General features: G+C 34.4%; 1 protein-coding gene across 1 annotated transcript in view; it reads left to right on the top strand.

Annotated features, from left to right (window-relative positions):
* Positions 1 to 23,500, top strand: part of LOC143246389 (secretin receptor-like) — a 151,924-nt gene extending 128,424 nt beyond the window's left edge. Inside the window, exons 10-14 of the mRNA XM_076493014.1 lie at positions 2,894 to 2,982; positions 4,439 to 4,583; positions 4,956 to 4,997; positions 12,118 to 12,262; positions 21,227 to 23,500. Coding sequence (XP_076349129.1) covers positions 2,894 to 2,982; positions 4,439 to 4,583; positions 4,956 to 4,997; positions 12,118 to 12,262; positions 21,227 to 21,684 — 879 coding nt within the window. The 3' untranslated portion in view covers positions 21,685 to 23,500. The remainder of the gene's footprint in view (positions 1 to 2,893; positions 2,983 to 4,438; positions 4,584 to 4,955; positions 4,998 to 12,117; positions 12,263 to 21,226) is intronic.
* The last annotated feature ends 2,653 nt before the right edge of the window (positions 23,501 to 26,153 follow it).

Here is a 26,153-nt window from a genome sequence, read left to right as displayed (position 1 = left end):
CTTGTTCTCATAATTACGTGTTATTATAGGTTCACACTTTTCATTTAACTTAATGTATAGCTAAAACTTCATTAGTAGTGTTTAGATCATTCCTTCTGAAAATTATTATCAAATTTTAAATGTAATCTTTCTTCATTAAGTGTGTTTCTCTAGGTGATGTCAAAGTTTACTTCACTAGTCTATTTCAAACTACCAAGGAAAAGCCCTGTCGGCGCCAAAAAGTTCGTAAGGTTCTTTTAAAATTCTTAGAAATAATTTGTCTGGGGGTTCTACATACGTTTCAAGTTACTTGAAATTGGATAGCAAAACAAAACTATTCAATAAGCAACTACAATTTACACCACCTTAAAATGAAGCCTTGGTATTTGAAGTAGTAGCGACAACGTAAAACATTAGATGGTGGGTTGCAGAGTAAGTCCATTTCTAAGGATGTAGAAAAACTGCGTGAAGAGTTGGCTCCACGTGCGTGTGACGTTATGTCACTGTTTAGTCCAACGGGTTGTTGGACGCACATCATTTAATGTTTTCTCTCTTCTACAAAGCTCTTTGATTTCAAATGACTGTTAGCTTTTCTTTACTATTTATTGTTTGAATTTATTTTTTAACTGATTTGATAATAGGTTGTATTTACTTTTGTACCGCCAGTGGCGCTTTCTTCTAAACTGTTTTGAAATTTTTGATTTTCTGAAAGACCAATAATTTTTTCAAAGGCAGCTAAGTTGTTGTTCGAGAAATGTATTTCAAGTTAAGTTGTTCAGTTTTTTTGTTCTGGAGCAAAGCTAGATCACTCTATTTGCTGTGTCCACCGCGTGGAACGAAAATATTTTTGATGGTGGGTGTTTAACGTAAAGTTATTCAATGGACTAAATGCACTGTGTCCACAGTAAAGAATCAAATCCTCAATTTTAGCATTGTAAGTTCAAAATGTATCGCTCATTCACTGGGGGAATTTCACGACTGTACTTATATTTCAAAAACGCTCAACAGTGTTTGATCTCTAATTATAATATTCTGAATGCATTGTGTACTATAATAAGTAGAAACTGAGTTATTAGATAACTATTCAAAGAATTATCAAAGCAACTGAGTTTCCAACTACCAGCTAAGCTGTCCCTCCTTCGCGTCAAAGAACCAGGAATCGTAATATAGTTTTTGCAGGATTCTTGTTCCATGACTGATAAATTCCTAGTAATTTAATGTCTTCACTTATAACCCTTTTTTTCCTGTCTGTGATTACTTAGTTTATCTAATGTCACTGGCAAAAGAATAATTAGGAAAAAAAATAGTTCTCCTGTCTTAAAATATTTTCTGGTAGCCCATGTAAAAACATGCACTTCACTCATTAATTAAAATAGTTTCCTCGATAAATTAAAGAAATATGAGAAACTACTCTTAGATACACCTACACAATGTAACAAGAACACACTTTAGAAATTACAATAGTCAATAAATATTACGATACTTAATAAGAAGATTTTTTCGTTTATTTCATCCTTACAGGATGTGGCTTATTAGTTAGTATATTAGGATGTAAATTGAAGAATCCAAGGTTCGAGACACGATGCCTCTTCTCACTCACGTCTGTGGTCTCGTTTTCCGGATTAAAGTAAATCCAGTTGTGTTATTCAAAAAGCCATACACAAACCTTGTGAAGATGTTTTTCTTTAAAATTATATTTTTTTAAAGAAAAGTACTTTTTACCTATACCATATACAGATAAGGCTGTGCTATGTCTTATCCAACACGTGACCTTATATAAATGGTATATCAGTAAAGTTACAGAATAGTTTTTTTTTTAATTTCGTAAAGTGTTACACGAGGGTTATCTGCGCTAGCCATCCATAAGTTAGCACTGTGAGACTAGATGGAATGCATCTAGTCATCACCACCCACCACCAACTCTTGGAATACTCTTTTACCAACGAATAGTGGGATTGATCGTAACATTATAACTCCCCCACAAATGAAAGGGCGAGTATGTTTGATGTGATGGGGATTCAAACTCGCAACTCTCAGATTACGACCTGATCATGCCGAGCCGGTCACATACTTACTATGTAAAAATATTTATTTTTCAAGGTATATAAGAATTATTGCAAGACTTGATCGCACAATAATTAAATATTTAAATAATATTTCTATCTTTGTGTATACTTTGGTATTTCTAATGCTATCAATAAGTTTCATATTAAAAATGAAATTTAAAATATTTCGAGTAATTGCATGAAAAAATGTTATAATACATGGGAATCTGCGCATGCACACGTATATGTTGTCTTTTTTCATAAACATGTGCAAATATTTCATGTGAACACTCAATGAAAACCCCTCTTCGTTTCATTTCATGGGAATTTGTATGTAAAAATATAATATATGTATATATATATACATATATATAGCCAAAACCATATCAAGTATGAATATAGTCAAACATCACGTAATTGTATTTAAAATACCCAACCTACCAAGGAGATGTCAATACTCCTCTAGAGCGTATGGTTAGTCCCCTTAAATTCCAATGTGTGTTTTGTTAATAAAGTTTTGTGATCAGAAGTTCCACTAAACACCATTTGGAATACTTGTTACACATATAAAATTCATGCAGGCCATAAATCAAAACTCACTTTTTTATATTCGTATTCATCCACATTATGTTAACATATAACATCATTGCATTACACTTAATTTTTTTAGATAATACGGAAGCAGTGTAACCTTCTCACCAACTACAACTCTTATATATAGCTAGGATACAAATATGAAAAAAAAGCCGATAATACATTTACATATTTACCTACCTGTATAAAATATACATACAGATTTTCTCCTTCTATTCCTCCACTTGTAGGCACCACTGGTTATAAGATAAATTTTTCCGATAATTTCTTTGCAGGTTAATTTCTTCTTCTTTCTGGATATAACACGCGTTCTATATCTGAAGGTGTTCTCTCAAACTTCTGAAGCTCGTCGCTATCGCTACAGGTAAGGACAAAATTTTAGAACCTAGTAACTATCCTAACAACCAGTTCGTTCTCTTTTATCAGTATGTTATGTGTTAATTATTGCACTTCGACTTCGTACTCTTAAAGAGAAATTTCTCTAGATATCGAATAAATATTGTTCAGTTTTACCCTCTCAAAACAAAGTAGACATGTACGAGATTTACTTCCAAAGTACTAAAGGCTTTTACTTCTCAAAGAAGGAACCTGAAAATAACAAATAATGTTGTTTACTAACATGCACATGTACAATGAAACAGCTCTGTTGGTGTGTATCGTAAGGGTTTGAGTCTAGTAATAACATATTAAATTCCAAAGTTAACAGTATATCTAATCCTCACAGAAAGAGAAAATAAATATTATCGAAGTGATTCATGCAAAAGATTTTTCATTTTACAATCTCTCTACACCAGTGAATAATTAGAAACCTTGAACAAACTCCTGAAGTCGAAAGGCGGAAACTTTCGAAATGTCGTCCTTTTCACTAACTAGTGTTTCTACAACAAGCAGTCGCTGTCCATCCAACTAAGTTTCAAATTCCCGTTTGTTTTATATATCTCACCATTTAGTTTATGATATATCAATGTTTATGTATCTTCCCTTAGTAAACTATTTTAGACAAGCATAACTGGATATTGTTTTAATGTATGTACCAGCACTTTAGTGGAAACCTACAGATCAATATTTATATACTGGTCTGTGAGCTAGATGTGTCTGGCTGCTTGACGTGTATTTTGCAAAATGAGACAGTAATTTTCAATGTTCAATGTTGTGGTGATAAAAGCCAGTTTTTTTTAAAGGAAGATTGGGATGGTAGTTGCAGTTTGTGTGTGACGATTTTTTTATGTAACTATTTTAAATTTTATTTCTATAATTGTGGTTATTAACTCCACTTCGTATTTTGTTTCATTTTGTTTTAAAGTAACAAATAATCTATTTTAAGACACTAGTTTTGAACTTGAAATAAAATTCGTAAATATTACATTTGATTTGCTAATCTTACGTGGTGAGTCACAGAGGAATTGTCCTTCCGCTCTAGCGGGTCCCCGCTAGTACAGCGGTATGTCTCCGGATTTACAACGCTAAAATCAGGGGTTCGATTCCCCTCGGTGGGCTGAGCAGATAGCCCTTTGTGGCTTTGCTATACGAAAAACACACACACACGCTCTAGCGGACAAACTGAGAATTATTCCAGCTACTTCTTGTACTGATAATTAAATTGATCTTATTACATGACGTTATTGTAACCGAATAGTTTTCTTATCTAAAGACATATCTAAATTTTAGCTTGTTTTTTTACCTTACAACTTAGCTGATGAAATTCATTATTGGTTGAAAAAAATCCAAAGATGTTCAATTTTACATAAAATTCAGGTCTAGATTTATTTTGTACTCCTACTGACAACTGCTATTGTTCAAGTTCGCGTTATTTTTCCTAGGAAATGGTTCAAGTCCACTTTAGTCTTGGTACCGCTGTTCGGGGTTCACTACGCCCTACTTCTGGGAATGTCTTTAGCTGCAGGTGTGAGCAGAATCGTGGAGATCGTTTGGCTTTATGCCGACCAGTTTTTCTCTTCCTTTCAGGTTAGGAGACAATGTTTCGAGACAAGTCTAATATATGCTACAACGTATTGTTTTAAAATCCAGAAAAGTCAATAATTGTGCTTCTAAATAAAGGTTCTGAATTGTTTTAGTAACGTTGTATCTTTTTCTGTACGAATATGTAAAAACAAATTAATTTTCGAGTTTTAAAAACCGTTAAAAATAAGATTTTCTCCATTCGTAGGTTTTTTAAAAATTATTTCTCAGTTAAAAAACATTAATTACGGATGTCAGTCAAGTTCAGTACACATATACATCTGCATACATTATCAATGGAATCTAAATAATGTTAATACGAAATTTTCATTTGTTGAGCTGGAAGTTTATTACAACCAAGTCATTTTTCTTCCACAGGGGTTTTTTGTAGCCTTGCTGTACTGCTTCTGCAATGGAGAAGTAAGTTTATCTAAGTATTTCCTTTATATTTTGTCACTTATGATCAAATGTACGATTAAAGACTATAATAAAAAACACCATCTTTTCACAAACAAAATACAGAAGCAAAGTGGATTATCGGAAAAAACTATGAAGCACGAACACATTACAAGTAAACGTAACTTGCTCTGCCAAAGGGATCCAAACATTTGGCTATCCATTTGGCTTCAATTTCCCGAACTTAGTGTAACATCAACTTGTTCTGAGTAACTGCAGCTATCCTAACGATTATATTGTGCGAATCTTTGTCATTGGTGTTTCCAAACGTCCCTCACTTGATGGTGCCAGAAAGGTGTGATTCAGCAGTTTTGTTTAATTCCTTCAGTTGGCTTTAAATAAATTTAATACACTTATATCTCTATGACAGATGTAAAAAAATGTTGAAATTACCACAACAAAATGAGTTATGAACCATCCTGCTCTAACAACACATCAACCAAATTACCACATTATTTTGTCATAGGTTCTGGGTTATATGAATTTAAGGTCTCAGAAACTTCACAGTTTCTGTCCCATGCTCAATACATTTCGCGCCATAAGACCTCCATCATAGTTCTTAAACATCTGTAATCGAATTATATACTTATGTGTTCCCCAAACTGTAGATGGACTTAGCTTTAACACTTTGTGAATTTGTCTTATGAACTCACAAAATTTGTAACAAATCATCACAATACAGCATTAATAAAAAGCATTATTAAAAATAGCATAATTTGTTTACCGTACATTTCATCACAAGTAGCCTATGAAATTCTCATAGTTCAATTGTAAATTACGCTACGTATACCATATGACTTGCACGATGAAGAATATTGGTATCCTTTTGACAGAATACTCTAAATATTGAATGGTGGGATAAAAATTGTTTTAACTGGTTATTTCAATATCTGTTTCTTGTTATTAAGAACTACGTCAATTTCTCCCGTACTATTTTATCATAATCAAAAACAATAATCACATGATTTTAAGTTTTGGTTTTTTAAATTATTTCTGAAGCTAATTGTAGTGAATCTAACTAATATTTTACTCTCTTATGAATAATGTTCTATCTTTTTCAATGTCAATATTTATATTTACTATAAGTACCACAGTAACCGATCTTCCCAATTCATATTCTAATATCTAGTTTCTCACCAAAGCTTCATTAGCGTATTAAGAAAACATTTGGAAAAATTCCTGTTGCTCTATAGACATTTTAACTCCTCGGAAAAAAACTTTTCCGTTATCGTCGCAGTTTTGACGCAAAGCTGCACAACGGGTTTACTTACGCTTCGTCTACTACATTGAATGTAATATTGTGTATTAACGTTTTCTAAGTCTCTAAACATACTCGAGTTACACTGGAAGACGTTCTTGTTCTTATATATAACGATTAGATATACTCATAAAGCTTAGTTTGGAAGGGTTTGTTTTTTTCCAAATCGACCTTACTCGTGCATATATTTACTATCAAATGCAAAGAGCTATTCTTGAATATTGCGTCTTCAGCGAAGACATGCTCATCTTACATGGTCTGACCACTTTATTAGAATTAAGTATCCTTTTAGGCTCATTTCTGACTTAAGTTGCAGATACAGTATAAGTTGATCACATTATGTATTAGGTTAATCCCACGATGCTATAAACTAGATGTACTTCGGCGGAGTCTCCGAAAGCTGAGTAAGAAATATTTTCATTCCTTCCTTTTAAAATTCACGTATCATGCTGTGTTGTAGCCTACGGATTGCACAATTCTTCTCGTAATTCATGGCATGCGCACGTTTCACTGACATCACCACAGACAAATTACAGCTTTAAGCGTCACTTATGTGACATCATTTAAGTGTCTACTGCCAGACAACACACTACTGCGAATGGTGCAAATAATTAAATTAGGCTACCCCTCTAGAAGGCCTTCGGAGAAACCACTGGAACAAGCGCATTTGCAGTGAATCTAACGTATATGAGAAAAAGTATACTGTTAAAAAGAGGCATGATAGAGGTACACGCTTAACAAGTACCAAAACTGCCAATACAGTTTTTTAGGTTGACTGCTTTAAGACATTTGTCACTGGAATCATTAGAAATAAACAAAGTTGAATAAAATATCTGTTCAAAGAGAGAGATATTGTGACCGGAAACACCTCATGATAGAAAGAATAGAAAGGCAATTAAACACTCAGTGCAACTCAATTTCGACCCCTCTCCAGCTATACTTTGCACAGAACGACTGTGGAAGTAAGAAAACATTGTAGGAATTAATGTACCCAATCAATAGCAAGATAAAAAAAACACTTTGAGTGATGTAACGAGTGTAGGTATTAGATAATAATAGCTGGTGAACAATGACGCGGTCCAATTAGAGATGATTTACCTCTCTTTTTTTTTGGATGGGTGAAAGTAGGCCAATTCAAAAGAAAAAAAATACTCTCCTGCTGTTGTGTGGTCCCGAATGTCCTCTGGTGCTGTACGTGATTAGAACATGTTTTTCTGATATACCCTAGACCTTCTGGTCCGTTTAGAAAATAGTGACAGCTTACTTCAGCATCGGTTCTTGCAGCAATATTTCATGTTTACCCTAAGATGAACAGCTACTTCCAAAACAATATCTTTATTACAATGTACCCATATTACACGTACGCGGTTTCTTGATCGCAACAGAGACTCCAGGTACTTCCCATGGCCATCAAAATCTCCGTATCCTAATCCTATTAAGTATATTTGTGACTAACTTAAAAGACACATTCATCATCATTGTTCTTTTCTCATCTCGTTCCATGAATAACATAAACAATTTAATGAGGGGTATACCCCTTCAGGAAGGAACTTTCAAACACCTTAAGGATCCCTTGCCACATCGTATCAGTCTTGTACAGACATCTCACATTCTAAGATGACGCTTATTTCGTCGACAAGAAATCGGAAAACATCTTAGACAACGATAAAGTGACCCAAAATAGTGTTACGGAATTATTTCGACCGTTCTTAACGAACAGCCAAGTGGGTTAAGGCGTTCGACTCGTAATCCGAGGGTCGTGGATTCGAATCCCGGTCGCACCAAACATGCTCACCCTTTCAGCCGTGAGGACATTATAATGTGACAGTCAATCCCACAATCCGTTAGTAACAGAGTACCCCAAGGGTTGACGGTGGGTGGTGATGACTAGCTGCCTTCCCTGTCTTACACTTCTAAATTAGGGAGGGCTAGCGCAGATAGCCCTCGAGTAGCTTTGCGCGAAATTCAAAACAAACAAACAAACTTAACGAGCAGATGTGGTATAAAAGGAGCAGTGACGTTATGAAGATAAGAGACAAAAGTCTACCAATTCAATATGTACTAACCTTTTGACCACGCACCAAAATATGTTTCACAAGCAACTTTTTTCTTTTCGACTTCGTCTATATTATTTCCATAATACTTACTCTTGCCACCTACAAGGATTATAACTGAAAATAACCTTTGGACTGTTTCATCACTATTCCAGCATCATCAACAAACTCGTTTTCCAAAGTAAAGAAAGTTAGTGGACTTTCCGCCATATTAAAAATGCTAATTTCATGTTTTGGTTTCTTCGAATAGGTTCTCTAATGGGGAATCAAATATGCTCTGCATTATAGTGTTATAAAGAAAAAGCTTAGTCTAATAAATATAGAGGGAACTTATAGAACCAGCTACCTCAAAAAGGGTAAAAACCTTGATAGAGGATATACTTCTGTCTATAATATGGAGATCATGATACAAGCTAAAGCTGCTTAACAAATTAGTGAAGCTATTATTACGTCAATGTCACTTTTGTTTTAATTGATATGACTTCAGATTAAAACAGAAGTTCTTTGTAAAACAGTTGAATGAACCGAAACGTGTGTTCATAGCCTCTGATCATATTAGTATAATGTAACGCCAAAATTGCATGTGAGTGTCGTATCACGGGGCATAAAACTGGTTAATAATAGCATTCAAGACCAAGTAACTGACATTAATTCCAAATGTTATGTCGCACTTGCAAAATATCGTATAAATGTTTGAAGTAGTTGTACGTTGTATCATCTACTATTATATTTGGGCATACATTTATGAAAATCATAGAAATCTAGTTTTTTCTTGAAAAATTTAGGTGTCGGTGACCAGACGATTTTATCAATTATTACTAACTTCAGATATACCTTCCATTAGGTGAACGCAAACTTTACGGACTTACAACGCCAAAATCCCAGAGTTCGATTTCCATTTATGAATAGCCCATTCTGTAGCTTTGCGCTAGAAAAAAAGAAAAATACAAATCTTCACAAAAGGGCAATAAAAAACTCAATTCTTTGGCAATGCCTTTACACAACTGAGTTTAATATAAATTAAAAGAAAAAACTACAAATGCCTTTTCCTAGGCTTTCGGATATTTCTCGTTAGTTTTAACCTAGGTTAAAAACTTGATGCATGTATAGTTTTACTAGGAATTGGAGAAAATAATTTCGAGTTACACATGAAACACGGACTTGTTTGTGATTAAAAAGTGTTTTAAATTTAGGAAACTGACCCACACTAAAGCTACTATGTTGTTGTTAAAGTTTGGGCATAAATTTATATTTGCATATATATGTGTGTGTTCTTTATGTCATTACAAACTTCTTTAACGTTACATTTTTGCATAAATAGTTTTAGACATTGTTAAGAATTAATAACTATTCTCTCTATGCACTAATTCCAGTGGCAAAGCGGTATGTTTTCGGACTTAAAACGCTAGAATCCAGGTTTCGATACCTGTGGGAAGCAGAGCATAGATAGTCCATTGTGTTACTTTGGGCTTAATTACAAACAAAACACACACACTGCAAATATCTTTTCAGTGTTTTATTTTTCGCTCTACCTCTAGGAGAAAAAAAGGTGTGTGTGTGTGTGTCAGCAAAGCCACATCGAGCTATTTACTGTGTTCACCAAGTGGAATTGAACCCCTGATTTTAGCGTTGTACATCCGTAGACTTACCGGCCTGGCATAGCCAGATGGTTAGGCGCTTGATCCGTAATCTGAGGGTCGCGGGTTCAAATACCTATCACACCAAACAGACGTATGAGGCGTTACATTGTCATGGTCAATCCCACTATTCTTTGGAAAAAGAATTGACGGTAGTGATGATGACTAGCTGTCTTCCCTCTAGTCTTACACTGCTAAACTAGGGACGGCTAGCGCAGATAACTCTCGGGGCCCGGCATGGCCAAGCGTGTTAAGGCGTGCGACTCGTAATCTGAGGGTCGCGGGTTCGCATTCCGGTCGCGCCAAACATGCTCGCCCTCCCAGCCGTGGGGGCGTTATAATGTGACGGTCAATCCCACTATTCGTTGGTAAAAGAGTAGCCCAAGAGTTGGCGGTGGGTGGTGATGACTAGCTGCCTTCCCTCTAGTCTTACACTGCTAAATTAGGGACGGCTAGCACAGATAGCCCTCGAGTAGCTTTGTGCGAAATTCCAAAACAAACAAACAAGATAACTCTCGAGTAGCTGTGCGCGAAATTCAAAACAAACCAAAACCAAACCGTAGGCTTACCGTTATACCAGCGTGGGACATGAGAAACAACTCAAAATTATCTTAACTATAAATAATAATAAGTACGTATGGTATCAATAAGAATAGTAGTTTATGTGAAACAAACCTTTTTTTAAAAAATATTAAAACAACTTGCGTAACAACGTTTTCATGGCAGTGATAAACGAAACGTAATAGCGGAATAATAGTATTTCGTGATGATTAGAAACCCACTTGAAGTAAAAATGTATTCTTAAGACGGCTGGTAGGGGTATTAAAACTTTAATTAAAATAAAGTAGAAAACAACGTTTCGACCGTTTATTAACTATTGTATTATCTATTGTTATCGAACCTTGGAGCTAAGACGTTGAGTCGTTCTTATCGTCTCTTTTGTTTTTATACATCCAAGTAAAATTAATTAATATTTTACATTTAACAGAACAGCGTATATCTACTTGAGCAATAGAGCACGCAGTTCAACACAGATAGCTACAAAAAAAGTTATTTTAATGTTTAATTATCACCACTGGCTTTTGTTTATCATTATTCAGCACATTTAAAGAGCACAAGTTACGGTTTAAACGTCAAAAACTGGCAAAGCATTACAAATCATTAGGCCTAAAATTTATGATAAAAATCTTATAAACTGCAGATGTTTTTTCCACACACTCCATTCATATTAATTTGTCCATTTTGGGCATCAGCTGGTCTGAAATTATGTTTTACATTTATATTTCTAATTTTGTTCCCGAAACGTAAGAATTAAGAGAACTGGGGGTGAAAGAGAATTGCAAGTGACTCTTTCTATAAATTTTAAACCCTCTAGTTTCTAATGATTCGTTATCTTTTGGTGTTTAGTATTTAATTCTTTAGGTATCATACTGTATATATAAATGTAGTTTCAGAGAGTCTCTTTGCCTTTTACCTTTCAACCCGCGCCCGGCATGGCCAGGTGGTCAAAACACTTGACTCGTAATCTGAGGGTTGCAGGTTCGAATCCATGTTAAAAAAAACCTGCTCGCCCTTTCAGCCGTGGGGGCGTCATAATGTAGTGGTCAATCCCACTATTTGTAGTAAAAGAGTAGCCCAAGAGTTGACGGTGGGTGGTGATGACTAGCTGCCTTCCCTCTAGTCTCACACTGCTAAATTAGGGACGGCTAGCGCAGATAGCCCTCGAGTAGCTTTGGCAAAATTCTAAATAAACCGAACCATTCAACCCAAGTGGCGAGTTCTGGCGTTAAAGGAAAGTTATCTTGGTGAATAACTTGTAGCAGACGAAAAATAGATCTGAAATGCTATTTTGACACGAATCTGATGTTGAAACCGAAATTAATACGCGAAGGAAAGCAACCACAGTTTATGTGATTTTAACGTATTGTAAGTTATCGTTTGGTAAATTGTAATATATAACAAAAAACTTGTGATTTTACACAAATTTTAAGAAATAGCTGAAAGTCACTTCAACAATAATACAAAATCCAAATCTATCTGATAGTCGGTCGCCACAAGTTGCCATTACACATTTATTCATGTTTGATTAACATAACATACAATCTCTATATCTTTTTCTCTTTTATGTTGTCCAGGTTAAACAGGAAATAAGAAAAACGTGGCAAAGATGGCAACTCAGAAAGGAAAATCTAGGAAGACCCCACCAATCAATTTTTACACAGTCGCTTACACTTTTGAGCCGTGGAAGAAGTTCTATCCAATCTCTTCACTCATGCGCAGGTACAGTTTTCTTTGTTTGTTTCAGAATTGTTGCGAAAAGTTACACAAAGATCTGTCTACGCTTAAGTGTCCCTAATTTTGAAATGATAGACTAAAATAAAGGCAGATAATCAACGGCACTAATCGACGGATGTTTGACAACTCTTGTGTAACCGAATAGTGGGTTTTGATCGTCGTCCCTGGCTCCAAAGTGCGGAAAACGATTCTGCTGTAATGAGCCACGAACCATGAATTCTCAAATACACAGTCCGATTATGATAGTCACTAGGTCACGTCGTGTCCCAGTTGGACATAAATAAACAGTCTAGTCTGAACCAAAATCTGTTTCAACTCTGTTGCAGTGTTTGTCTTTGTGTTTTCATTATAGCAAAGCCACATTGGGCTATCTGTTTAGTCCACAGAGGGGAATCGAACCTCTAATTTTAGCGTTGTAAATTCGCAGACTTACCGTTGTACCAGCGGGGTATTGTTTTAATGTTTTACAACAACAACAAAGTAACATGAACATATAAAAAATAAATGAGCTTTTACAAAATAAAAATCAGGCAGCAAAAAACAAATCAATGACAAAGTGAAACAAGAACCATTGGAGAGACACCTTACAATTGAGAATATAGAAAAAATGATCTAATTTACATTTTCTATCGTAAGGACCTTCTGCACTGCACTATAAAGTGCTCAACTTTAGTCTATAATTATTCGTTTTAATCTTTTTGTTGTACAGAAGATTTATCCGCTGATTAACACCAGATGCATATATATGCTAGGCATTTATTACTAGTGAAAAACCAGGTAGCCAGGGGCATTCGTCCATTTGTTTTGTTACACGTACGTTCGAAAACGAAACTTAAAAAAAAATAACTATTATACCAATACTTAATGTATAATAATATGATTGCAGTTACAGAAGCACGATCGATAAGTCAATAAAAAGCACTTTTGGTTTATATAATAAACACATTTCAATGTTCTTGTTTTAGCATCAAACTATAGAATGCGCTATGTCCATTACCAAAAACCAAACACGGGATTTTAACCTTAAAAGTCGTTTAGCATACAACTGGCCCACCGAGGACTTGCTGTTTGCTGTTGAGCACAAGCTTACACGGAGGGCTATCTGTGTTGTTCCTACCATGCATATCAACACCCAGTTTTTAACGTTGTAAGCTTTCAGGCTTTCCACTGAGCCACTGGAGGAGGAGAACACCGATGGACATAAGTTTTGATTTCTTTAAGAAGTTTATCTCTATTTTTCATCACCTCATAGAACACACTTATATAATTATTCTTTTTTAGAATATTGCTCTGCTTGAAGAATAAATTACAATCACTTGAAGACGTTTAATTAATAGAGATGCTATTATGAATTCCAAGTGATAAGTAAGGCAATTTTAATGATACTTTAATGCAAAAATATATTATTTCTTAATAACATAATATGAAATAAAATGTGTTCTTATGTTAAATTAAATATTTAACATGTTGTTGAAAAGTACGTACAATGTGCAAATCACTGCCCTTTTTTGTAAAGAAAATACGAAGTCAAGTTATCCTCTATTCCTCTCTGTTTTCTATTATATCACATAAAAGACGTATAAATGTTTTATTTTTACTTTATGGTTTCTCTTGGGTCTTTTAATGTATTTTCCTTTCCTAATCTTGTCATTTCGTGGTATCTTCTGTGGTTAGAAAGAATCCGAATGACTAGCAAGTGCACTAGAAAAAATATATGTATAATACAAAAAAAAAATCAGAAATCCCAATCACAACAGGAAACTTCCCACAACCATAGGTTGTGCTGTACGTCTTCGGCTGCCAATAGAAATAACTACACCCAAGGTAAAATGAGAGACCCCTGATGCAATAACGAGTATTTTTGATACGTCACACTTCTTTCGTTATTATTCAAAATTCTGTTTCACCACATATCGCATATCGCAAGCCCCTAAAGCGGCCAGAGAATTGGCTGAAATAGGTATTTTTTATAGGTTAATGGCCAGTAAACTTTATTTACTGCCAAACTTTTATGACAACTAGATGCGCAATACTTGCCAAATTAACCGGTTTTACAACTCGTAAGCCCCTCTCTAGTACAGCGGTAAGTCTACGATTTACAACGCTAAAATCAAGGGATCGATTCCCCTCTTTGGACTCAGCAGATAGCCCAATGTGACTTTGCTATAAGAAAACATACACACGCTCCTGTATATTAGACAAGCTAATAGTTGTGTAGGAGGAGTATGTGCTTACGTTTGTTTGTTTGTTTTTTTGAATTTCGCGCAAAGCTACTCGAGGGCTATCTGCGCTATCCATCCCGAATTTAGCAGTGTAAGACTAGAGATAAGGCAGCTAGTCATCACCACCCACCGTCAACTCTTGGGCTACTCTTTTACCACAAATAGTGGGATTTACCGTCACATATGACGCCCACACAGCTGAAAGTGCGAGCATGTTTGGTGCGACGGGGATTCGAACCCGTAACCCTCGGATTACGACTCGAACGCCTTAACCCACCTGGCCATGCCGGGCCTATGTGCTTATGAATGGAAACTGTAGTTTCAAGATAAGTATTAATTCACTATTTTTACAGCATTTTTCCCACTTACTTTCAATACATGTTCAAACGTGATATATATATATATATACATATATACTTTAATTATGCAATATGTGACACTTAAAGCAAAGTGATGAAAATTATTATATTAATGGACTTGCTAACAACACGACTCACTTCTGGTGTGTGTTTTTCTTATAGCAAAGCCACATCGGGCTATCTGCTCAGCCCACCGAGGGGAATCGAACCCCTGATTTTAGCGTTGTAAATCCGGAGACATACCGCTGTACTAGCGGGGGGCCTCACTTCTGGAGAACTAAATATCAAATAAGTGTCATTATTAATAATATTATTATTTAAGTTTTGGTATGTTTGTGTTAAGCAAAATAATTTTATTTGTTAAGCTGGAAAAGAGTATATATATCAAATTAAATGAAGTATTTTTGTTCGTATAAAAATCCATCTTTTTATGAGTATATGTCTTTTTTATCAACAGCTGCTAATGTAATATGTATTTTCTTACCTATGTTGACACATAAAATTGCGGTTACACTGATAAAACCATGACTGTCAGTTCATAATTCAGTGATATATACATGTACTTCCAACTCGGTCTCTAAGCTGCTACTTATTATTCTTGGTCGTTCTCTCAAGGGCCCGGCATGGCCTGGTGGTTAGGGCGTTCGACTCGTAATCTTAGAGTCGCGGGTTCAAATCCCAGTCACACCAAGAATGCTCGCCATTTCAGCTGTGGGGCGTTATAATGTGACGGTCAATCCCACTATTTGTTGGTAAAAGAGCAGCCCAAAAGTTGACGGTGAGTGGTGATGACTAGCTGCCTTCCCTCTTGTCTTACACTTCTAAAATAGGGACGGCTAGCGCAGATAGCCAAAGCGTAGCTTTGCGCGAAATTCTTAAAACACAAAACGTTCTCTCAATATTTAAACTAGTCTTTCCTTACTACACCAGTACTACGTCAATGAATTTTAAGGTAAAACCTAAGTGTTAATACGTACATTTTCCAGAAAATTGTTTATATATATAAAAAAGACTTTTTCGCTAATAATGGCAATAACTATATATGTTCACTGTTTTCTATGTTTCTACTCAATGTTTCTTTCCTTAGAAAAATATTATTATTAAAGATTTGAAGAAAATTTGAAATCGGAGGCAAATTAACACTTTTCTGGTGTTCTAGGTACGCAGATATTCTGACCTCCTTCTCTTAAAATAAAACAAAGCAAAACTTAATATTATGACTTTTCCATTACAAATGTACCACTGCAATGTTAACTTTCACAACATTTTCTTGATTTTGTGAATGCAAACTCTTCAATTACACTTTCGAATTTTGAAGCTTAATGAAACTGTCAGTGCGCTTTCAAATGATATCAAAGCAACATAGAAACTTGCTGACATTCTGCTTCAGAGGTAATTGTTTATTCGTTTCAAAGCAGTAGGAATAACAACCAATGAGTTAAGCAGGATCGTTAGAGAAGTGAACACATGGATAACAGTGAAGTATCAATGATTAGCTTCGACTGGCTATCAGAACTCTTTAGAAACGTCTCTACGTTGTCTTAATTGTTATAAGTAAATAGCTGTACGAGCCAGTTCACTTTTATAGAGTTCAATCACAGTGTAAGTTCAAAGCAAGTCCGCTTTATATTCAATTTTCGAATAGTTCGATCAAAGTATAATTCCGATTTACTTCGACTTACAATTTCAGAATTTTGTAAAAGCTACAATGGAAGTACAGAGTGAAATAGGAGGGTCGATTTTTGGATATGACCTACTGTCACCAAGAGATGGATTAATGTCTTCTGAGGCTCTATGTCCGTAGATGTTTTCAGCGCCTCCTTCCACCAAAAAACAACAATTCAAATTTCTTGTTGTGACTTTATAACGTTTTCTTTTTACTTGATTACAAATGTACCATTGCAGTTTTAACTTCTATAATGCATCCCCATTCATCACACACGTATCATCGCGATATTAATTTTTGGAATGTGTGTGTGTGTGTTTTCTTATAGCAAAGCCACATCGGGCTATCTGCTCAGCCCACCGAGAGAAATCAAACCCCTGATTTTAGCGTTGGAAATCCGGAGATTTTGAATGTGTTCTACCTTGATTTTGTAATGGCAAATTCCTCATTTAAACTTTCGAAACCTAATGAAACAGTCAGTGCGCTTTCAATTGAAAGAAAGGCCAAGGCAACACAGCGATCTTGTGACCTTCAGCTTTGAAAGTGATTGTTTATCGGTTTCAAAGTAGAAAATATTCTTTCAGCTGCAGGATTTGAAATCAGCGAAGGAAGAAAGATCTACAGAAAAGTAAACACAGCTGTAAATGTGGATTACAGTAAACTATAAAGAATTAGCGTCGACATGGCTCCCCCCCAATGGCACAGCGGTGTCTAAGGAATTATAACTCTAAAATCTGAGTTTCGATACCCGTGGTTGGCGCAGCAGAAATAGCCTGTTGTATAGCTTTGTGCTTAATTATAAACAAACAAATCAATATGGGCTTTCGGTTTCTTGAACACTTGGAAAGAAACTGTACAAGTTCTTCTGCAAAATTCTCTTTCGAATAGAAGAGGTAAAGCTTCTTAAGACATTGGGACATTCCTCAATATACATGGATTTGTAACGGTAAAAAAAACACATGAAAAATCTGCCTCTTAAATTGGAGTAAACTTCAAACCGTTGTATTAATTCAGACATGAGTAAATCGTAAATGGTGCTTTGAGCCTTTTCTCACAAATTGCTTCATTTAGTTTGCGGCCCTTATAAGCCTTGTGTTTTCTCTCATCAGCCAGCAAAAATTCCTCTGTTTCCATGTTGTTGAAGTCTTCCTTCAGTGATTGGTACAATTCCCTAATGGATATCATTTAATTTCTTTTTTCTCAGTGGTACAGTGCTCTGTTTGATCACAGTGTTACTTCCTCTTTCTGTGAGATATTACAAACCTTATTAACTCGTTGAAAAGTGGTGTTTCAAAGTATTTTCAGTCAAGCAGTTTTAATCCATCTTCTTTTCTTACAGCAGTCTGTCATCGTGACTACTTTGAATAAATGACTGTTTTGTTGCTTGGTAACATATACGAAGAGTCTTTGTTTCATCCACCCATACTGACCATCTTGTTGCTGACAGTTTTTCAAATTAAGATGTGTTCAGCTTTGTTGACACACAGAGAAAGTTATAGCCACTTTGGACCAATCAGAAATAAGACACAGCTTCGACACACGATTCAACAATACAATTAACAATAAGATTAACTCAATACTCTGAGCAAAGTGCATATTCAGTTTCTTTGGTATAATTGAAAAACCAGTATATGTTCAACTCATGTTTGAAGCACTTTGCCCCTCTGTAAATCTCCAAGTGTAATTTCCCAAGCTGCCATTTACTCCACAACTGTTTTTTCACAAAGAAGCTGACTTACGTGAGATCATGGGAATAAATCACCAAAACCTCTTGACAAGTTCACCACTGTATGGCACAAAATGGACCACAGTGTGAGGTGTCAAAGATTGAGTATACAATCAGAAATTAATACTTTGTTGTTGTTTTTACTTCAGTTATTATGTAGTTTTGAACCTATCAACCCATTAGAATAAAAAAATCGTTGCAAAGTTTACTTGACAGATAACTTGTTACACCTTTTCCAGAAACTCCACAACTCGCAATGTAATCCTCCATAAATGGTTCAAATTTACTCTATATATCCGAAATAGTTTCTATTATATACTGAATGTAGAACTTTCCTTGCCCCATGAAAGGCCAAGCCATGAAATAACAGCAATTTTACTGTGGCAACAGTACGCTTTACTATTTATTTCCAATAAATGCGCTCTGCTTCAGTTTGACTCTTTAATTTTTTTAGCAATGCAATTATTTGATTCCTTCAATATACAGAATAACTTTTGACTTTGAATCGTAAGTAAACGTTTGCAAACAGAACAATACTCGCAATCAGTAGTGCCACTGTACAGAGACCAATCACCTTTGATTCTTTGTCATTATACAATTACCTTTCGAAAAAGGAAGCCTGAAATATTACAACTCTTGTGTCATCAAACAAGGCTTGGTGGTTAATGCACCAGACTCGTAATCTGAAGGTCGCGGGTTCGAATCTATTTCACCTTTGGGAGTGTTATAATGTGACGTCAATCTCACTATTTGTTGGTAAAAGAGTATCCCAAGAATTGGCAGTAGATGGTGTTGGTTAGCCGTCTTTCCTCTAATCTATCACTGACAATTCTCGTATGTTTTTGAATGGAATTAAAAATAAACCTTCAAATTATTTTGAATTTTCCAAATTCCAAAGATCTGATTAGGTTTCTTCACAGTAAACATGTTTCGGATATTGTCCGTTGCAATATCTTACCATAATCCTGAATCTCAAAGGTAATTTTGAGTTACATTACAGTCCCAACTTAACTGTTTAGTGAATCACTTCTAAAATCCTTGACATCATTTACATCCTTTTAAGTATCTGTAGTTCCATCAGATTCACAACAAACACTAGTTACTAAACTATCTTTTGTAGTTATTAGATTGCTAAGCCTAATATTAATGCTATTTTTATTGCCAGTATTTTCAATACGAGTAACATTGGCTGAATGTGAATTCTAGCCAAATTACACAAACTACCCGCGTGCTTCATCAATTACGACAATATTTCAGCTACTTTAAGACTGACTTCAACCTAAAAAATTATCTTCATTTGAACGTTTCTAATTTCTTATGAAATGACGTTTTACAAGCTTATGAATCTTCTTTTCGTAAACTTCATTACTCTCTTCACTTTCCTTTTTTTTTCCGTTAGGAAATCTCATATTCAAATTTGCGGCTGATTGTGTGAAGAGTTAGGCTGTAGCCTAATTACAAACCTTAACTCGTTGAAAAGTAGCGTCTCAAAGTATTTCCAATCGAGCAGTTTTAAATCCAGCTTCTTTACTTACAGCAGTCTGTCGTCGTGACTACTTTGAATAAATAAAGGGCTGAAGTTTTTCTAAACTTTTGCCTAAACGTTCAGCCACCATAATTAAGTTGAAATAGCATACCGTAGAACCGTTCAATTGAATAAGCAAAATTAAAAAGAGGTTTTGTAACTAGATGTCTTAAATTACAATTCTATATCTTAAAAAGTTTGGTAGCTAGCGCCACTAAGAGGATGACTGCAACGTTTCTCGCAACCTATATATATATTTATATATTGGTAAAAAAAATGTATTTATTCTAAATTATATTTATACCATCATTAACATGTAAACACTATGCGTCCATTTTGCTTTTTATAAACAATATTTAAATTTATAACTTGATTATTTAATGCATTTGCAAAAAAAAGTTTTGTTACGGTAGTTTCTGTTGGTGCCATTTATAATGTTACACACTTATGTAAGCTCATAAACTATGACGTAACAGTCCATACAAGATTACTCTACGACGTCTTGACATAGTCTTAATTGTTATAAACAAACTGTTGCATGTATCAGTTCACTTTTACAGTGTTCATTAATAACTCAATTTCAGTTTCGTGCCCGCGTCGCGCTAAACATGCTCGCCCTCCCAGCCGTGGGGGCGTTATAATGTGACGGTCAATCCCACTATTCGTTGGTAAAAGAGTAGCCCACGAGTTGGCGGTGGGTGGTGATGACTAGCTACCTTCCCTCTAGTCTTACACTGCTAAATTAGGGACGGCTAGCACAGATAGCCCTCGAGTAGCTAAGTTAAATTTCTGTTCAGATTTAAGCTGATAGTAGCCCAAGAGTTGGTGGTGGATGATGATGACTAGCTGCCTTTCCTCTAGTCTCACACTGCTAAATTAGGGACAGCTAGCGCAGATAGCCCTTGTGTAACTTTGAGCAAAATTCAAAACAAACCGAAATTTAAGCTAACAATTTTAATGTTGTGTGAAAGCTGCAACAATTGAAATAAAAGTTTAAACTTTGAAAACCTGGTGTTTAGATTGTTATCTTAACACAACGAAAATCTAAAGAGAAAAATAATTCGCATTATTTCAAGATTATTAAGCGGAAATAGTTCATACAAGAATTTAATATGAAGATAAGTAGAAAATATATCAACAGCAGTATTTAAGAACTCATAAATACCTAAGAATGGTGATATTCTTTTAGATTTTGACAAACATACAATTTGTTTCGCCCTGACAAACTCAAACAGTTTTATAATTACATCCTGACTCTATATTTCAGGCTTAACGACAATCCACCACTGTTAAAAATAATTTGTCATTTCACACTCTCTTAGTGTTACAGAATAATTTAAAGTTTTCTATCACCCCATTTTTTCGTTGTTTAGTGTTTTGCATTCTTGAACATTTGTAAATGTAGAAAAAAATGATGATGGAAATTAATTGATTAATTGTATTTAAAACAGAACGAAAGGATATTTATCGTCCTGGCACTCCTGTGTCCAAACATCGTTACCGTGGTGATAAGGAAGGAGATGTGATGAACTGTGTTGCAGTTTCATCCCACATTCCTGAACAACTCTTCAATTTATCCCCTGGTCTATCCATAGAAGGAAATGATTACCCAACTCTGGAACTAAGACATATACAAGCCTCTAATGAAACCTGGCGTGAAGAGGAAACAGCTAATGAGTCGGAAGATCAACATTTGAGAAACGAAAGATTCAACAGCAAATCAGAAGAGTTTGAACTAGAAACGATTGAAGCATGTGAAGTGTCTGGAAACGGGAAAATAAATTTTAATCTCAGTGGAGATTTTGGAGGACAAACTTTAGAAGACAAAGATATCAACCAACCCAGAAACACAGAGATGGAAGATAAAGGGCAAAATAGAATATTGAAAGACTTAGAAACAAAAAATTGAACGAAATCTAGAGAAAGAAAACTGACAGACATAAATAATTAAATGCTTGATAATAAGTACGAGAAAAGCTTTAATCCAAACAATACTCCAGATTGAGAAAAGCTTTAATCCAAACAATACTCCAGATTGAGAAAAGCTTTAATCCAAACAATACTCCAGATTGAGAAAAGCTTTAATCCAAACAATACTCCAGATTGAGAAAAGCTTTAATCCAAACAATACTCCAGATTGAGAAAAGCTTTAATCCAAACAATACTCCAGATTGAGAAAAGCTTTAATCCAAACAATACTCCAGATTCAGCGATCTAAACCTAACATCACCAACAACGGAGTGTTATTAAATGATAAAGCTAAGAATAAAATAAATGAAATGGCATGAAAAAAATATTAAAGTAAATGAAGCCTTAGTATTTTGAGAATGGAACTTTAGGATTAACGTTTGTGTGGAATAAAAGTATTTATGTAACATGATCTTTAACCTAAACGTTCTCTCAATTTTAACTTATTTATCTACAGTGTATGGGAAAAGTGTCTACTTTCTCTTTTTTTAAATAGCAAACAAACAATTATACCACTTCACTTCAAATATCTGTACAGCTCATCAGTATTGATAGGCAACCTGAAACAGGTATCATAGTATGGTTGTATAAATAGAATAGTTTTGCAACCACTCAAGCTTCTTCATTGAAGCGAATCCGTTCGCAATTACAGTATCCACACATGAAACGGCATACTTTACGAGTTAATGGAATAAATTACCAGACTGAAATTAACTGTACAGTAGTTTTTTTTATACCAAAGTCGCTAAATGAAATTCAGTATTTTAGAACACTTTCACGTGGGCAAAGCATTTGACAGACAATACTCGCTTAGTTCTATTATATGTAAAATTCTTTGGCCCAAGATTGTCAGGTAGTTAGGGTGTTTGGTTTGCACCTTTAGGTTTGAATCCCCGTCACACTGAACATGCTCGTCCTTTCTGTTATGGGAGCGTTATATCATGACAGCCAATCCTAATAGTTGTTGGTAAAAACGTAGCCCGTGAATTGAAGGTGTAGGGTGTTGACTTCCCTCTGATATAAACAAATCAAAGCGAATCCCCGTCACTGTCCATGCTCGTAGTATATGGTTGCCAACTGAGCCAGCCTTCCGATTATCGTTGAAAGTAAAAATATTTTCTAAATTATTAAACTAAATGGTTAAACAACCTATTCATTTCTTTCATACGAGTTTATATCAGACTGATTGTTTATTTATATCGAAAACATTCAAGGAATATAAATGTTTGATCATTTAAAGTACAATTGTTTAGGAACACCTGTATCGTGTGAGATATGGAATCACGAGCCATTCATTATCCAGCTTAAGATCATCTACCGCTAGAAATAACGTCTTGTCGGAAATTTTAACCAAGTTCTAAAGTAAAAGTATTTTTTGGTTATAATGTTTAAGTAATATTTTATTCTACACTTTCGCACTTAGACACCACCTTTAATATTGAAATTTGTCTAAAATGTAAAGGGGTGATTTTTGATCTGTGTATGTATTGCAGTATGTTATTCAAAACAGTAGTTTCTTTATCACCATTAAAGGTAACAAATAGTACAATATTCTTGAAACGCTCTAATGTTTGTTATCATTGTCTTTTTTCTCCAGGTCTCATTTAATAGATTCTCAGAGAGCGTCGAACAAACATCCCACTAAATATCATAAAAACCATAAAAATATAAACAAACATGTACTATCATAATTTTTTTACTCACATTTTAATTATCTAATTACCAGTGATTAATATTTAAACGGAATAACAACAGAATTTGATAAATTATACCTTTTTCCTATATTATATCGTGGAACAAATTTTGTCTTGTTAACAACATAAAACCCTTATATAAACTATATATTAACATGCGATTTTAATTAAATGTTTTCATTAAGTTCTCGATTAAAATAAGAAACTGAATTAGAAAAATAATCTTTGTCAGAGCACGTTTTGAAAGCTCTTATAACATTTTAAAAGTAACAAAGGCTTTGAAAGTAATATAAAGAGTTGTACTTTTTGTTGCTGTATTTGGAAATAATTTATAACACACACATATATAAGTTTCCTTGTTATGATGACTATTTTAAGACATGGCTAAAATTATTGATAGTTTGGTTTGAATTTCGCGCAAAGCTACATGATAACTATCTGCTCCAGCCATCCCTAGTGTAAGGCTAGAGCTAGTCATCACCACCCACTGCCAACTTTTGAGCTACTCTTTTATCAACGAATAGTGTGAGTGACCGTCATTTTATAATGTCCCCACGTCTGAAAAGGCGAGGATAACTGGTGTGACGGAAATTCGAACCCGTAACCCTCAGAGTGCGAATCGATCGCCCCAAACACCTGGCCGTGTTTTCAAATTTAACAACGATTCGACACACTTGGCATATTGCATATAGCGCCGTTATTACAGTGAAGTTTGAAATGTTAACGTTGCATTTTGTATACTTTAATTGCGACTTTTTAACTGATCTTGTTACGTTGTAAAATATATGTTTGCGTATGATACTTCACGGCCTTACTAATTTTTCCTGCAAAAGGAAAAAAAAAAGAGAAATCTTTATAACATAATGTTTTTATATAATTACACTATATAGGTTTAAAGTATCGAAATGTGTTACTATACTATAAAACAGTATCCACTGTCAGTGAAAGTATTTTATAAATTTACAACAATTGCGTAGAAATATCTATTAAAAGAACGACAATTTAATGAAAATATTTGATATAACCGGTGGAAATATGCTTCAGAAGGGCACTGAAACTAAAATAAATGCAATTATATAAAACAAACAAAAAATTCCTCAGCATTTTCCACACTGCAAAACGGTCTAATCGTAATGGAATTCGTACATTAATTGAGAAATCTTCAAAGAAAATCTCCAACGAATTTCGGTGTATGTAATTAAATCGAGATAGGTCCTCGTGTACTGCTAAACAGTTTAATTTGTCAAACGTTAAAAGAAAAAAAGCTAATAAATTGATATATTTACAGATTGAACCTGTTATGTAAGCGCCATCAGTTGGATTATATATGTACTACTATTATTGAACATATAAAGAAAAGGCTTATGTCGAGAGAAGTTAGTTTCTCATTGAAGTTAAATTAATTGCGTTCCTTAGATGTTTCTGAAACTCCAAGTATTTTATTTTCTTATAAAGCAATCCTATTGATTACTGTGTACGTGCATGTGTGTTATCTTAGGGTAAACGTTAGTTATTCTAAAATGGCCTTCTTTTTATCTTTAAAACGTTGTATTTTGTTTTGGATAATGCCTCGTAAAATGTTTATTGTTCAACTGCTTAAAACCTTACAGAAACTTAAACTATAATTTTATCTGATTCGTATACCTCCTAACGATGTTAATATCACCAATTTTATAGGCTCGTATACAATAGTAAGATAAAGCATTTGTGAAAAATTAAACAAAAATACTTAACACATATCTATTGCAAGTGCATTTAGAAATGCTCGTTGTTCTAATATTATATTGTAAGTACGTATGTGTATATATATATATATATATATGTGATGTATATACATACATGTATGTTAAATCTACAGTGTATTTTTAGTTCATGCTGTAGGAACAGTGTTCACAAAATAATAAACATTAAACTATTACCTAAAAGGAAAAATTAAAATTATGTTCTCCAAGACACTTTTGAATAGTTTTGTTGCATGTCTGTAATTTGTAAACAAAGATATACTATAAAATTTCATGTAATATATTTTAACAAACATATCTAATAACAATGATAGTGATCAACGTACCGGAATATGAATGTCAAAATCCACAGTTAGAGTCTTGTTGCCACAAAGTCACGCTCTGCACTTTGGGACCGTATTTGTATTATACAAGTGACGGTCGCATCCCATTATTCGATTATAGTAACCTAGGAGTTGGTGGCTTATGCTGTTGTCTGGCTGTCATTTCTTTAGTCTAACAGCTATAGTAAAGATAGCCATAGTGACTTTACACGGATATCAGAAACAAACACCATCAGATACGAAATGACTAATTAGCCTCACTGAACAAAGTCACTTTTTTGATAATTTTCTTCCAATTTGACATCAAACCAATTAACACAATGAAACAGGCGAAGAAATGACGCAACTGTTAGTACGACATATTTATATCAGCAAGTAAAAATGTAAAAATAAAACTAGAAAATGTAACAGTCAGTGTGTTGAGCAAATTAAAATATTTTCAGGAAATGTTTCAATAACCGTAAAACTTTTTCAATTAATAAAACCCTTCCCATATTTCAACATCTTATCTGGCCTAATTATTTTTCTATTGCATGCTATTCAAATAATTTAAATTAGGCTTAAAACTGAAACAGATAGAGATGAGAGAAACCTATTGGATTGACACTTTACATTTTTACGGTAATAGCCTTAATTACTGGGATTTATGGC

Source organism: Tachypleus tridentatus, chromosome 3 (assembly GCF_004210375.1).
Source record: "Tachypleus tridentatus isolate NWPU-2018 chromosome 3, ASM421037v1, whole genome shotgun sequence".
Classification (NCBI taxonomy): Eukaryota; Metazoa; Arthropoda; class Merostomata; order Xiphosura; family Limulidae; genus Tachypleus; species Tachypleus tridentatus.
The sequence above is the reverse complement of the archived record's forward strand: the minus strand, read 5'-3'. Positions and strand labels throughout refer to the sequence as shown.